Below are 14089 nucleotides of genomic sequence, written 5' to 3'. Positions count from 1 at the left end.
CCATTTCACAGACTAACAGAAAAAAAAAAAAGGCAACTCAATCAGAACCCAAAAATACAAAGTGTTCAGTATAGGATTCTTGTCACTGCTGTTTGTTCTCTTTCATTATAAAGTAGCAAGTCACTTTCCTGCTACACAGTGGTATTTACATAAGCTGCCATCCTAACCATGAGGGTAATTATAATGTGCATCTTGCTAGATTACCCAAAAAACTCATGTCTATCCCAGAATCTAAATTATAAGCATTATTAAGATATTCTTGACTTAATCACTCTAACTTCATTTGTCAGACTGAAGCATTCAGACTCAAATCACTGGAATTACTACTCATCAGTACAAGCCTGTAGAGGGGAGGGAAAAACCCAACCAACCAAACTTCCACGGAAATCCTCTGATAAGGTGCTCAACAGGTCATGTTGTCAGATGTAAGCTATAGTGATCATTTCCAACCAGGTCACCTAGCAATTACCACAAACACAAGTTAACTCCTAGGCACAGCTTTCTTTATAATGCATTTATCATTGGCAAAGTTAAACAAGCTCTAATACTGACATAGAGAATAATGATTTCATGTAGGTAAAGAGGCAAGGGACCTCAAGAGGCCATTCAGTTCTGCTCAGAGTTATATCAGACTGCTTGAAGATTGGTCCAGTCAGGTTTGGGATATCACCACCTGACACTGATTCCTCAAATATTTTGGACACCTTCTCACTCACAGACAAGTTTTACTTCCTTACATTGGCTCAGGATTTTCCACACTCCAACTTGTTCCTATTCCCTTGTGTGGGGTGTCTGAAGAAAGTGTTGATCTACATTCTTAATACATTCTCATCAGGCACCAAATAAAGGCTCCTTTTCTGCAGCTTTCCCTTTCCCAGGCTGATCAGGCCCAGCTCTTGTAGCCTCTGCTCACACACCTTGTGCTCCAGTTGACACAGTGACCCACTTCTGGGCTTGCTCTGGTAGTGTCTCCTTGGTACCATGAGCCATAAACTGGATACAGTACTCTAGTGGCAAAATATATTCCTTCCCTCAATCTGCTGTAATGCTTAGAGACCAAGATAAAGTCTCCCTTCCTTGCTGTGAGGACAAACTGCTGATACTGCTCAATTTGCTGTTCACCAGGGCTCTAGACCTATGCCTGCCAAGCTGCCTTCTAGCCCCTTGGAACACAGCCTGTGCAGTTGAATGGAGTTATCTCAGTCCAGATGTGAGACTTTAAAATCACAGAACTGTTTAGGCTGGAAAGGACCTCTAAGATCACTGAGTCCTACCATTAAGCTACAATTGCCAAGTCCACCACTAAACTAAGTCCTTAAGTGCCACATCTACACATGCTGAGTGATGGCACTCAGTATGATCTGCTCCATAACCAACTCTGGCACTGAGGTCAGGCTGACAGGCTTGTAGTCTCCTTGATCCTCCTTCCAGTCCTTTTTGTAGCTGGACATCACATTTGCTAACTTCCAGTGAACTAGAACTGCTGGTAAATCATTCCAAGTGGCTGGGAGAGCATTCTGACAGCTTTGTCAGTAGTCTTGGGTGGATGCCATCAGGCCCCACAGATTTTTGTGGGTCTAAGTGGCACAGCAGGTTACTGATCATTTATCCTTGGATTATGGGGGGCTTCATCCTGCTCCCCATCCCTGTCTTCCAAGCTCAGAGGTCTGGGTACCCAGAGAACAACTAGTTTTAACTTTAAATACTGAGGCAAAAAATTAATTATGTACCTCACCCTTTGTCACTGTTTCACTCCACATTCAAAAAAGGATGGAGATTTTCCTTAGCCCTTCTTTTGTTGCTTGTGTATTTGTAAAAATATTTTTTTACTTTCATTTACAGTAGTAGCCAGATTAAATCACAGTTGGGCTTTGGTGCTTTTAATTTTCCATCTGCAAACATCATATCCTCCTGAGTCGCCTGCCCATTCTTCCAAAGCTCAGGAATTCTCCTTTTCCTGAATTCCAGCTCTCTGTTTAGCCATGCCAGTCTAGCTCCAAGCATTCTAGACACTCCTCTTCACCTTGCCAGCCTGCCTTTCCTGAAGGTACAAATGGAGCTAGCTAATTGCATGACTCCAGTCATGCAAACTATTCCACAACATTACTGCAATTCCAATGAGATCCTAAGTCTGCAATTGTGCTCATTTGTGCTGCCTTCACAAGGGAAGGGAAAAAAACCAATTTCCATCATATCCCCCTTGGACACTTGTTGATTGCTCCTTGCTTTACTTCTTTTCAGATTAGTGAAAAATCAAAGGTCATCTCAACATGCATAGTTTAAAACCCTCCTCACAAGCTAGCAATGCTTTTGGATAAGAACCCTCCACCTTACTTCATCAGACAGACCCTGCCTCTGGTTCAGTAGTCCTTGTTCCTCAGGGAAATTTCAGCGACTAGAGAAGTCCAAATAATTAATACCTGATCTTTCATGCATTTCACAGTATTTACACCAGGTAGCACAGGAGAGCTGCAATGGTCAGCCAGAATTCACATATTAATTGTAAGACTGCACAGCACACATGCTGAAATGATGGTCAACCCAGCAGGCTAGGAGAAGCAATGAAGATACAAATCAAGTTTACCATATTTCTGTGTCTGTATTTACTGACTTGTGCAGTGCTATATCAGTACTTAATTATTTTGTTACTGGAAATATTGTTGTATTAATATCTTTGTCTTCAGTAGAATATTACTTTTATGTAGGAACAATAAAGTAAAAGTTCAAGTCACTCAGAACTGAATATTTCTTCAACTTTAACTGGAGAAAGGGACATGGCAGAATCAAAGACTTCCCACTACATTTAGTGGTATGAGAGTACATGGACCACATAACTACCAAACACTTCTGTACAAGCAATGTTTCTGAACTGCTTTAAATAAACACTCTGTTATCAGGATTTTAGGTACTGGGGAGTTTCTGTTTTGGCTTTTCTGTGACATGAGTAAGTAGTACATGAAATTCTAAGCATTCAGTAACATTCTAAGCATTCAATAACAGTTGTAAACATGCAGCATTTCCTGTCCCCTGCACTGTACTTCCTACACTGAAACCAGAAAGCCATTAGAAACTGGTCAGGAACACTGGTGCACTGTGTGTCACACATACACTGATGTGTGTGACATCCTAGCAGAAGGAACAAGACCTTCAATCCCTAGGACAGCCCTCACCTGCCTCAAGTAGACCACTCCTTGACTTTTTGTATGTTGTCTTTCCACACATCACCTACTCTGGGGAGAACTGAGGTCTGCAGGAAGAAAAGGGAGGTTGTACTTTGCACTATGTAAAAAGGGAGGATGTACTTTGCTCTATGTAATGTTGCAAAGCCCCGAACAACTTCAGAAGGACAGCTAAATATTAACTTCACATTTTCAATTACCTGTAAAGCTTTAGTGTTATCTGTCAGTATTGAACAACTGTGGTAATACAATGAAATATAGAACAAACTTATTTTGTCAGGAGCAGCAAATCTCAGCTGTCCATAAAAAATCTGATGAGTTACCAGTTACATTACAAAGTTATGGGATGGCTGCTGCCCCCTGCATTGCTGACACTGCTGGCTTTTTTTAGCTCTTAAGGCCAGCTCAATGCAGGCAGTTCCAGAAAGTTAACCCCTTTTTGTCCAGGAACTGAATCACAACAGTAAGCCTAGGGAATGCTGTTTAATAGCTGCTCAATTTACTGCTAAGCTACATTTCCAGTATGTCTCACACTATCACCCAGCTCTGTGCTGTACAGGATTGTTCTTACTGGCTACTTATTGAAGTAACAGAAAAGATGTAGTCAGATCTTTATTTAACAAATTCTCTAACATAAGTAACTTACATTAGGAAGTAACAAAGGGATTCAATTTTGACTTAAGTTTTTAGCAGTCAAATCGATTTATAGGAAAAACTTGTTTCAGACTTTACTTTGACATTTTAATCTAAATAGAAGACTTCCAACTTCTTCTACTTTCCTTCCCAGGCTAGCAACTATAGTATACTAGCTCATGCCTGCCCATGCACACTATGTGCTTCATTTAGACTGAAAGGGACTTCTGGAAGTTATCCAATCCCATCCCCAACTGAAAGGGCCAACTTTGAAGTCAGATCAAATTACTCAGGGGTCATACCATAGTCAGGTTCTGAATATTTTCAGGGACAGAGATTCCACAACCTATTTCAGCGCTTCATTGTCTGTGTGGGAAAACATACTGCTAACACATTATAGTGACTTCCCTTGTTGTAGCTTGTGTCTGCTGCCTCTTATCCTTTCCTTTTGCATAACTAAGGAGAGTCTGTCATTGTTTTCCCTCTACTGCTTGTTAAACAACACCAGTAGCAATTAGGGTGCCCCACTTCAGACATTTCTCAAAGCTGAACAAACCCACTTCTCCAGCCCTCTTCATACATCATGTGGTGACTCCCTACCCTAGTGGCCTTTCACCTCTGCACCTGCCGCACATTTGGGAGCACAAAACTGTGCACCGTACTTTTGATGTAGTCTCACAAGCTCTAAATAGTAGAAGTCCAAATTGCTTCATTGAACTGGCTGAGCACGCCCAGTGTGCTCTTTATGTGTTGCACGACAAAACACATACTGTCCCACAAGGACCTTTATGATCTTTCTTGTAAAGGCACCTGACACCAGTCTGCACCACATCTCTGCTGCTGCATGGGGTCATCCCCCCCAGACACATCTGCTTTTGAATTTCACAAGGTTTCCAACAGTTATTTCTGACCTGTGGACATCCCACTCAATTAATCCCAGTTTTCAGCAGATAACTGACCCCTATAGTCATCCACAGTATCCATAAATTTGCTTGAAGTGCCTTACAACCTGGAAGAGAGGTCAGAATGTAGCTGAACTGCCCCTGCACTGGTGCCACCAGTGACCAGCCTCTAGATGGACTCAGAATCTTCTGAGTTCAGCAGGACACAAAAATTTTCCCCCATCTAATAATCCACTTCCCAAAACATATCTCACCAGTTTAGCTACAAGGAAATATTAGGAAATCCTATTAAAAGCCCCTTAAGGTTAATAACACTCACTATTCTTTTGCCCAGTATCTTCTCCCATGTACTTACAGCAACCAATTCAGGACCTCTTTTCACAGCAGTCTCAGATTGTGGAGACACCATTAAAACTGCTTTCCTCACTTCACTTCAGTTTTCACTTATTTGTAGCCACACCATCTTATTATACTTAAGCCATGTCTCTTGAGACTCAGAATATGCAGCTGTAGAGTAGCTCTGGAGATTCATCACAAAAAGAATTTTCACTAACAATTCTGTAGACTCACACAGTCCTCACCTCTTTCTGTAAGGTAGAACACTGCTGAATCATTTTAAGATTTTCCATAAAGCCTACACAAATCTGTTTCTCCACAAAAGATTACATTCTGATTTATGAGGAGGTAGTTTAAGTTATTAAATATTCAGGTGGAAACACTGATACATCAATTGTGATAATCTGGTTATAGTAAAAAACCTAATTACTTACAACTGTTGAACTTAACAGTTGTGTTATATTATATATATGTACACACACTATAGATATACTATGGTTTGGGTTGGAAGGGATGTTAAAGATTGGAAGTAGAACATACAAGCCACATGCAGAAGCCTAAACCACCTGGGATACCTCAGACAGCTACAGAGAACTTAGTATGCTTCTTCCTATAGATCCTATCCTGGATAAATGGCTATATTACACTTGCTAGTTACCAGAGGCAGATTACTTTATGCTACCTCAGCTACCAGTAACACACTGAAACTTTCAACAGGATGCATTTAAATTTCCCAAAAAGTGATTCACAGTATGGTCACAACCATCAATTTCTCATAGTTGATTACTTTAGTAGTGTCTTTTTAAATGGTACAGTGCCTTAATGAAGTCATAATAACATTACTTCTGTTTCAAGAAAGTTTATCTGTTGAAATCAAAAGTGCATTGAAGCGGTTAAAACACAGGAACAGCAGCATTGGTGAAGGGTTGACAAGTGGATTTTTATAATGCAATCTTTATATTAAAAAATCATATTAAGCTTAACAGCTCTTGACTTCTCCAGTTGTTAGCAACCAACCTTAGCAGAGTTAGTGATTCATTGTGGCAATGGTCAATAGTCGATGTTGGAGAAATTAAAGGAATTTGGGGAAAAAATTACCCCCAAGTTATATATGAGTCAGAAGTCTTACTCCCTAAGTTAATCTGTTGCTATGAGGAAGTTACTTGGTATTTGATGTAATTTAACTTTTACAACATTAAAGTTACTATTTTTCTACCAAATTATATACACTGGAAAGAAATTAAGTTACCCATCTTGAACATGTCAACTTCATATCCTTTCTCCAGCATCTCTTCATCCAATAGGCTGGTTTTGGTTATGCTTGTCCCAGCAATAATTAGTTTTCAGCTTATACAAATACATCACGTGTAGCATGGCTGGGTGGTATTTCAAGTTAAAAAAGCAACAGAAGTGGACAAAGAATGCCCACACAAAGTATGAAAATGTTAAATCCAACACTAATCTGAGTCTTCTAACTGAGGGGCTAATAAAAATAACAAATCCAAATGTAACCAATAAATTCATCAAGCTAGCTCAGCTGGTTTTTTTCCACTCATTGGTACACATATCAGCTATGGAGACCTGCTTGACTAGTCTTTATTCACCTTTAGCAGGAGACTGCCATTTGAATGACTCAATTTCAATTTTGCACATGCCACTGCATTACACTGAAGTATTCAAAACAACAGTCACTTTCAAAAAAACACTCAGCTCTGTACAAACTAATCCCAGAACTAGTTTAAGAGCTATCATGTTATACGAACCTTGACTAACAGAAAAGGAGAAAACAATGAATCCCTATAGACATATAACGTTATCTTAAATGCCACATAATGAAAATCTGATGTGGGAAGGGGGTTGGGGAAGGGAAATGGGCAAGAGCTGTCTACTGCTTGCAGATAATCTCAGTATTCCTGTCAATTCAAGAGTTACACTCAACTAGTCTTCTCACTGAAAATAAGATGGATGATATTTTACACTATTAAAGAATTAAAATTGCTCTTACTCCTGCACACTACTTGAAAAACAACTGAAAAGAAGCAGAAATACTTAATAAAAGTATGCAGCTATGATAAAAGTGGATTGTCTGGAAGCTTGTTTCTGCTTTTCAATACCTGAACTAAAAGTGACCTTCTTGGTAACAGGCTAAACTTTACCTAGCTTTACCTTCCCATACACTTGGAAAAACCAAGGTAAAAGGATAGAGGACATCAACAGAAGCTTTAAGACATTAAAGGGTTTTTTTCATTACTGCTGCTAATTTTCTTCTATTGCTAACTCATGGACAGAAAGATGAATTTTTGGGTTCACAGTTGAAGCAGTCCAAAGTCTGAAAGTTAATTACCTGAAAAGTAACTCCTGAAGCATTCATGTATTCGATAACACCAAAAACGTGGGTTTGGTGTTTTCACCGTGACTCGGAAGTTGTGCTACACCTCAAAGCTCTTTATCACGAGCTTACATACTAAGCAACCACGGGCCACCTTTTTTAGAATCAAATGAATGCAAATATTGTCCATGAGGCCCCTCAGGAGCCTCACTCATACACACCTCCACCTCCTTTTAACACAGTGTTTTACACCTTCGCCATCCAGAACATCCAGCGGAGTAAAACAAGCTTTCACCCAACAGCTTTACCATCTGTCCCCATGACAGAGACAGAAACACAGTAATTATTTCCCCTGACACATCCTTTACTGCACAAGTCACTCTTTATTTGCTTCTCATATATTTCCTTGCATTTTTCCACATTCAGCTATTCCCATCTTTTCTTTCTTAGCTTTTCTTGTGATTTCTCCCCATACTCAGATGATACTATTTTCTAGGCAATCCTTCTGCTTTCTAAACAGAAATAAAGAATAGTACTAATGATCCCTTTAACAAGAAAGCTTGATCAACCTATTTCATGCCTAATCAAAAATTCATCATCTCCAGCCTCTCAATAAAAATACATTACTGCATTTCAGACACCTATGAACTCTGAGGCATGGAATACAACTACCCTCCAAATAAGTACTGCTCAAAAACTCTTGTTTTAGACAGGCTAACCCTACCAAAAACAAACCATAGAAACACAAAAGTGTTTTGGTTAAAGGCACCTTTAAAGACCATATATACCTCCACCTCTAGCAACCACTAAATCCAAGAACATGTGGCATAACCAAGTAATAATAATTAAATAATTGCACCTATACCTATTTTTCACGTAGCAAATCTGGTCACTTACTTCCAGCTATCAGCTGCCTTAGAAAATTCCTGTCAGAAACTTCTGCATAACAATCCACATACCAATCAAAACAGAAGTCATCAGGGTAAAAAACCAACCAAGCAAAGTTCCAATAATTCTCATCCAATACATCACATTCATTCCAAGCTGGAAACAAGCTTAAGGTGCAAACAAAACAGCAAAGTAATCCGTCATCACAGAGCCACCTTTAAGTGGCAGTGCACAGGGGCTCCAGAGCAAGCAGAGAACACCCACAATCTCAGCACTCTCCCTTGCTGGCACACACACCCAAGCAGTCTGCAACCATACCTTCTGATAAAAGCTGCTTGGACAAAGCTGAATTCAGCCACACAGCAGCCACCTACACAGGTTGGTGTAACAGCAGATGCAAAGTTTATTGCTCTTTAACAGATAACCAACACTAAAAAATGACTTTTACCAATAGCATTGCAGGCAGCTGGCACTTAGCAAGATTATCTTCTGTGTACCAAGTTTTACTCATCTCTTATCTTAATTTCATCCACTCTGGATTTGTTTTCTACAAATTAAAATTCAGACTTTTGATTCTAGAGTTTCTAACTTATTTTTTCTTTGAGCTTCACAAATGCTCCACTCACTAGCCCCAGACACTGCTTTCTGAAGCAACACACTCTCAACTCCCTTCTCACATCAGATGCAATCTACATCACATTGTGCCTACCTTAAAAGCTCTACTACCAGGACCTGAAGGGTAATCAGCTGGTACAAGTAGTCTATAAAGTTTACATATTTTTGCTTTTCCTCCTACAGAACAGTCCTTTGTTTCTCAATATCACCCTGTCAGCAATACTACATAAGAGATCAGAAAGAAAACAAGCTAGATTTGACCACATTTTTAAACAGGATACTTGACACTCTATCTCACAAAAAGTAAATCCTGCTAGAGCTTCTTTTGTTTCCACTATCAAAGAGAATGCATATCCCATGACATAAAATTAAGTTGCTTAAGAAGGCAAGAGAGAAACACTGTTTAAATCAAGTAACTGGTCAACAGTTATGTAGCATAAGTGGCTAAATAACCATCACAATTCTTTTATAGTACTCCAGGTGTTCAGATCCTAACTCAAATAACATTGTACTTCATTTCTATATGTAAATGGGAGTTCTTGCACACCAAAAGCATCACAGTGTAACAGTAATATGGAAAAATTGCAGACGTACCACAATGAAACAGCAAAGAATTCTTTCAAAAAAAACACACCTCATATTCCAATGAGTTATCCTCAAGTACAGTCTGGACAAACTTCTGGCAACATTAAAAAAAATTTTTGTTAATTATCAAACAATCCAGATTTAAACTCTCCTATCTGTTGTTCTTACCAGTGCAGCTGCTCTGTTTCTTCACACAGCAGCTTCATACACTGCCCAACCTACTACATGGTTCACCACTATTTCATTCCAACTTTTCAAATACCTTCCACAGCATTCCTATTCCTTCTTTCACTGCTGTTGTACTCCTTCACCAAACACCTGTTCAAACAAGCATTCATTTCCATACCATTTTCAAAACATAAATGCATATTTATACGCAGATTTCTTAACTATTAACATAAAATGAGGAAAAAACACATTCTGTTGTCTTGATGATAACTCTACTACACCTTCCCATTTCCAAGTTGGCAACCTGCTTTGCTTGACATTCAAATTTGCCATGACTTCACCTGAAAAAATAGTAAAAATGTTTCTAGCCAGATTGTTTTCATCAATAATTACTTCGGGATTTTATTTTTCTTAAATTATTTTTGTATATGGTACACTGCACTCTTATATTATCTACACCTTTACAACCCAATCCTTCCAGCTCTACTGCCAGTCTGGAGATCTGCATTCCACGCTCCTGTAAGAAAAAAAATTCATTGGGATCTTAGATGACATATGTATACTTCTTTGTCTAACCTTACTGAGAAGCTTAACATAACCAGCAATTTAAATTGAAAAAAAAAATTATTTCTTCAACAAAATATCTGAAAAATGCATCTTGAACATCCTTCTATTCACCTCACTTTACAGTTCTGCTTATTTTTAATTCAAGCTTACATTTAAAAAAAAATTTTGCAAAAAAGTTTTCACTGTGTGCAAACAAATGAGACATAGGAATTATGAGGAATTTGTTATTTAGTAGCACACAAGTCCTCATTTACAGTATATGTTGCAGGACATAACTCCAATAAGCACAGCTGAAAAGCATTTGCTGCAATGCAAAATAAGTTACTTTATAGATTAAAGGCTGTGATGATGCTCCTATAGATGCCACACAAGTCCCCTAGTTCAAGGTTACACTACTTTGACCACGTAAGTTCAGTATGCACTTTGTGGCATCGAGCCCTGTTTGACAGGGAAGTGGAAGGAGTACTTGTATGCACAACCTGAAGCCAGTAGTCTTACTTTTGTAAAAAAAACAGCATTTATTAAAGCAGGTCTATATTTACTCAAAAACAGAAAAGCTGCTATTTCAGATTCCTGATATATTTTCTCTTTCCCCCTTCAGTTTTGTGGTGTCAGTGTTGAGATGTTTTTGGCAATATTTCTCTGAGGAATTATAGCTCAAATAAATAATTTCTAACTGTCAATCAAAATGACTGGATAAAAATTTATTTGGTTTTGTAGCGACTTTATTCTACTAGGATTGGGATAATTTATGGCAGCGTTTTCAAATCTTTCTTTTGCTACCATTATCAGAATTAGCTGAGTAGCAGGACAAAAGGCAACCAAAAGCAATAAGTAGTTTGGGGTGCCATCAACATGTAAACATGCTCAAAACATATTTAAGAGCACTTTTAAGAGCACAGTATTAATATTTTTCCTTCATAGTCACGTTACAGTTACAAATACAATGAAAACAACTGTGGGAAATTTAAAGGTGAAAAGAAAACTAAAACCTAAGATATTGACAAAAAAACCCTCTTTCCCTGCTGCTTACCTCCAAGTCTAAAAGTCTGTAACAGTTTTTCAAGTTTTCCCTTTTACCTTCAAAACTTTGTGCTCAAAGAACAGAATTATTTCAACACAACATTGCCACTTCTGGCTGAAGTTCTGAAAAGTTATCACTTATGGAAAAAAAAAGAATCTGGGAAGACTGACAACCCGAATTACACTTATCAAGACTAAAATGGTTGAGTCGCTGTATGACACTAGGCACGGATGCTATTAGCTTCATTGTTACTATTAACTTCACATTTAGATGTAAAAATAGCTTGTCAAGGTCATGTCAAGTCTGTAACTTCACTTTTTTAATTGCAAAAAAGCAGAAATAACACTGAACAAAGGGAGGGGAGAAAAGCGCTAGTGCAAAAAGTTTGCCTTCTCGATATTTACAAACTTAGTAACAATCACCTTTTTTGAAAGCTACATCATTGCCAGAGGGGGGAGACTACTACATGCACCAGCACAATCCTACAGCGCCTCAACTCCCTCCCTGAGAAAGCATTTCTCAGATACTACACAAGTGTTTTACGGCGGCGTGGCTTGCTCGTTCCTGGGTATTTTTATCACATGAATCTCCAGAGACTCTAACTTCTTCCTCCTTCATTAAAGAGAGAAGGGACACAGCGTTTCCTATAATAAAATATCCTTGCCAACTATTCCCTTGCATTGGGAATAAATACAACGGCAGGATGAGGGTTTTCGATTTGCTCTTGTCCAAGTCTACTTTTATCCCCTCTCATCTTCCACTGCTGTAAAAAAAATAACACTACACCGCATGCAGTACATTAGAAATAAATAAATAAATTCCTGCTCAGTTTCCAACTGCTACGTTGCTTGTTTGTTCCCCACAGGAAGATGAACTGGAGGGGGGGGTAGGTGATGGCATTTTCCTGCGGGCGGTCACGCCAAGCCCGGCGGGGCCCGCACCGCAGTGTCCCCGGCAGCAGCTGCTCAGGATGCGGGTGATGTAGAGCAAGCACACGGTCCCACCTCAGCGGCAGCGGCGGGCGACCCCACACCGAAACCAGCACGGTTTTCACCCTCATTGAGAGGGAACAACGACACCGGCCCACGCCTCCTGAGGCAAAGCGCCTTCTATTCCTCCCCGCAGGCACACCCGGATAAAACACCAAGACCCTTCTGTCCTTCCTACAGGATGGGAAATAAGGGGGGGTGGGGGGGTGGGCACCCGTGAATTCCCGCAAATGAGCGAAATCCCGCCGCTCAGGACGGGAATTACAGCGGATAACCTGCCGTCCGCCGGGGGAAGCCCCAGCAGGAGAATAAACTTCCCCTATTGCCCCACCCGGGCCGCTGCCACCTCAGCCCAACCGCCAGGGATACTTGGCCTCCCGGGACACCCGCTCTCTCGACTGCGGTCGCAGCGGATGTTCCCGGAGGAAAGAGTCCATAGGTCTCGGCGGTGCGGGCTCCGGTTCGGACCTGCCTCGCATACCTCCCTCCTTCACCATCCCAGCCACGTCCTGCCCGGTTCCCCCGGCGCAGGGCGGCCGGCGGCCCCCGCCGTCGGGCGCCAGACAAAGTTTCCCTCAACTCGGCCGCGTCCCCCGGCGCTGCCGGGGCTCGGGTTTCTCTCCTCCTCTTCCTCCACCCGCCCCCTCGCCCGTCCGCCAAGGGGAAAAGTTCCACTTACTGCAGCAGAAACGAGAGAAAACCAGCCCCAGGAGCCCCAGCCCCGGCCCGGGAGGCACCGCCAAACGCAGCAGCCGCCGCCGCCGCCACCACCGGGGGGAGGCACCGCCACCAGCCGCTAGGAAAAGTTCCGGGCGGGCGCGAGGAGGCGGCGAAGGAGAGAAACCAGCAGCAGCCTCCGCAGCGACTCCAGCCCCTGCCATTCTCCGGGCTCGGCTCGCAGTCGCCGCCGCTACGACGCACGGCCAGTCCCACCCGGTCCCGCTGCCCGAGCCACCGGCGCCTCCCCACACGGAGCCTGTGTCACTGAGCGAGGCGGGGCGCGGCGCTCCCGCCCTCTCCGAGCGGACCGCACCACCCACCGCAGGGAGGGGGGAGAAGGGGAAAGCGGGACGCGTGTGCCAGGCGCTTCTACCGCGACCCCCACGACCCCTCCCCCGCCCCGGGGCGAGTCGCCTCGCCCCCACCTTTCCCGCCCCGCACTGTGGGACTCGCAGAGGCGCCCCGCGCATCGGGGAGGGGGTTTCACGTCGGTATCATGAGTGCCGCGAGAGGCTGGTGGGAGGGGGCGTAACGGCGTCCTCCCCCGGGGGGCTTTTGGTACATTCCGCCACCGCCCGAGCGCGGTCGGGGGCGCCCGGCCGGCCGGACTCTGCGCTCGCGACCAGCTCTCGCGCCGCCCCTTAGGCTCCTGCCGTCCCCGTCGCCGGGCCGGGGTGGCCTGGGCGGCCACTGCCCCACGAGCTGGGGATCGGCTAGTAGCGCTCGCCCTGGGCGGGGAGCGGCGGGGGACCGGCCGCAGCACTCTCTCTGCCAGATGCCGGGCGAGGGCATTCCCGAGAGCCGGGACATCCGGCCGGGGCCGCTCCCGGATGGTCGTGGAGGGCCGGTTCCTCCTTGGCGGAGGCGGCTGGCCGCTGGGCTGGAACCCCGCACTGGGGCCGCTGGCGTGCAGCACGTGCCCACTGGTTTTGCCAACAATAAACTTTCCCGGCGTTGTCCTCGCGTCGCTTACGCTGCCCTTGGCAGAGCCCCGTGCGGGTCAGCGAGGGGCCGGGCAGGGGCTCCGTTGCCGCAGCTCTTCCCGACGGGGCTTGGGCCGACGTCTGGGCGGCACTCGGGGAGCGTGGAGCGTACGGCTCCGAGGCGGTACCGAGCCCGTCAGAGACGGCAGGATCCGAAGGTCTGAAACCATC

At 43.2% G+C, this 14089-nt stretch overlaps 1 protein-coding gene across 2 annotated transcripts in view; it reads right to left on the bottom strand.

The window, feature by feature from the left end:
* The window catches only part of NECTIN3 (nectin cell adhesion molecule 3), a 57498-nt gene extending 44375 nt beyond the window's left edge, over positions 1-13123 (bottom strand). For both annotated transcript variants that reach the window (XM_059493872.1, XM_059493871.1), the window contains exon 1: positions 12895-13123. In XM_059493872.1, the coding sequence (XP_059349855.1) occupies positions 12895-13096 (202 nt within the window). In that variant the 5' untranslated portion in view covers positions 13097-13123. The remainder of the gene's footprint in view (positions 1-12894) is intronic.
* Positions 13124-14089: the final 966 nt, after the last annotated feature.

Source organism: Ammospiza nelsoni, chromosome 2 (assembly GCF_027579445.1).
Source record: "Ammospiza nelsoni isolate bAmmNel1 chromosome 2, bAmmNel1.pri, whole genome shotgun sequence".
Lineage (NCBI taxonomy): Eukaryota > Metazoa > Chordata > Aves > Passeriformes > Passerellidae > Ammospiza > Ammospiza nelsoni.
This window is presented reverse-complemented; position numbering and strand designations above follow the sequence as displayed.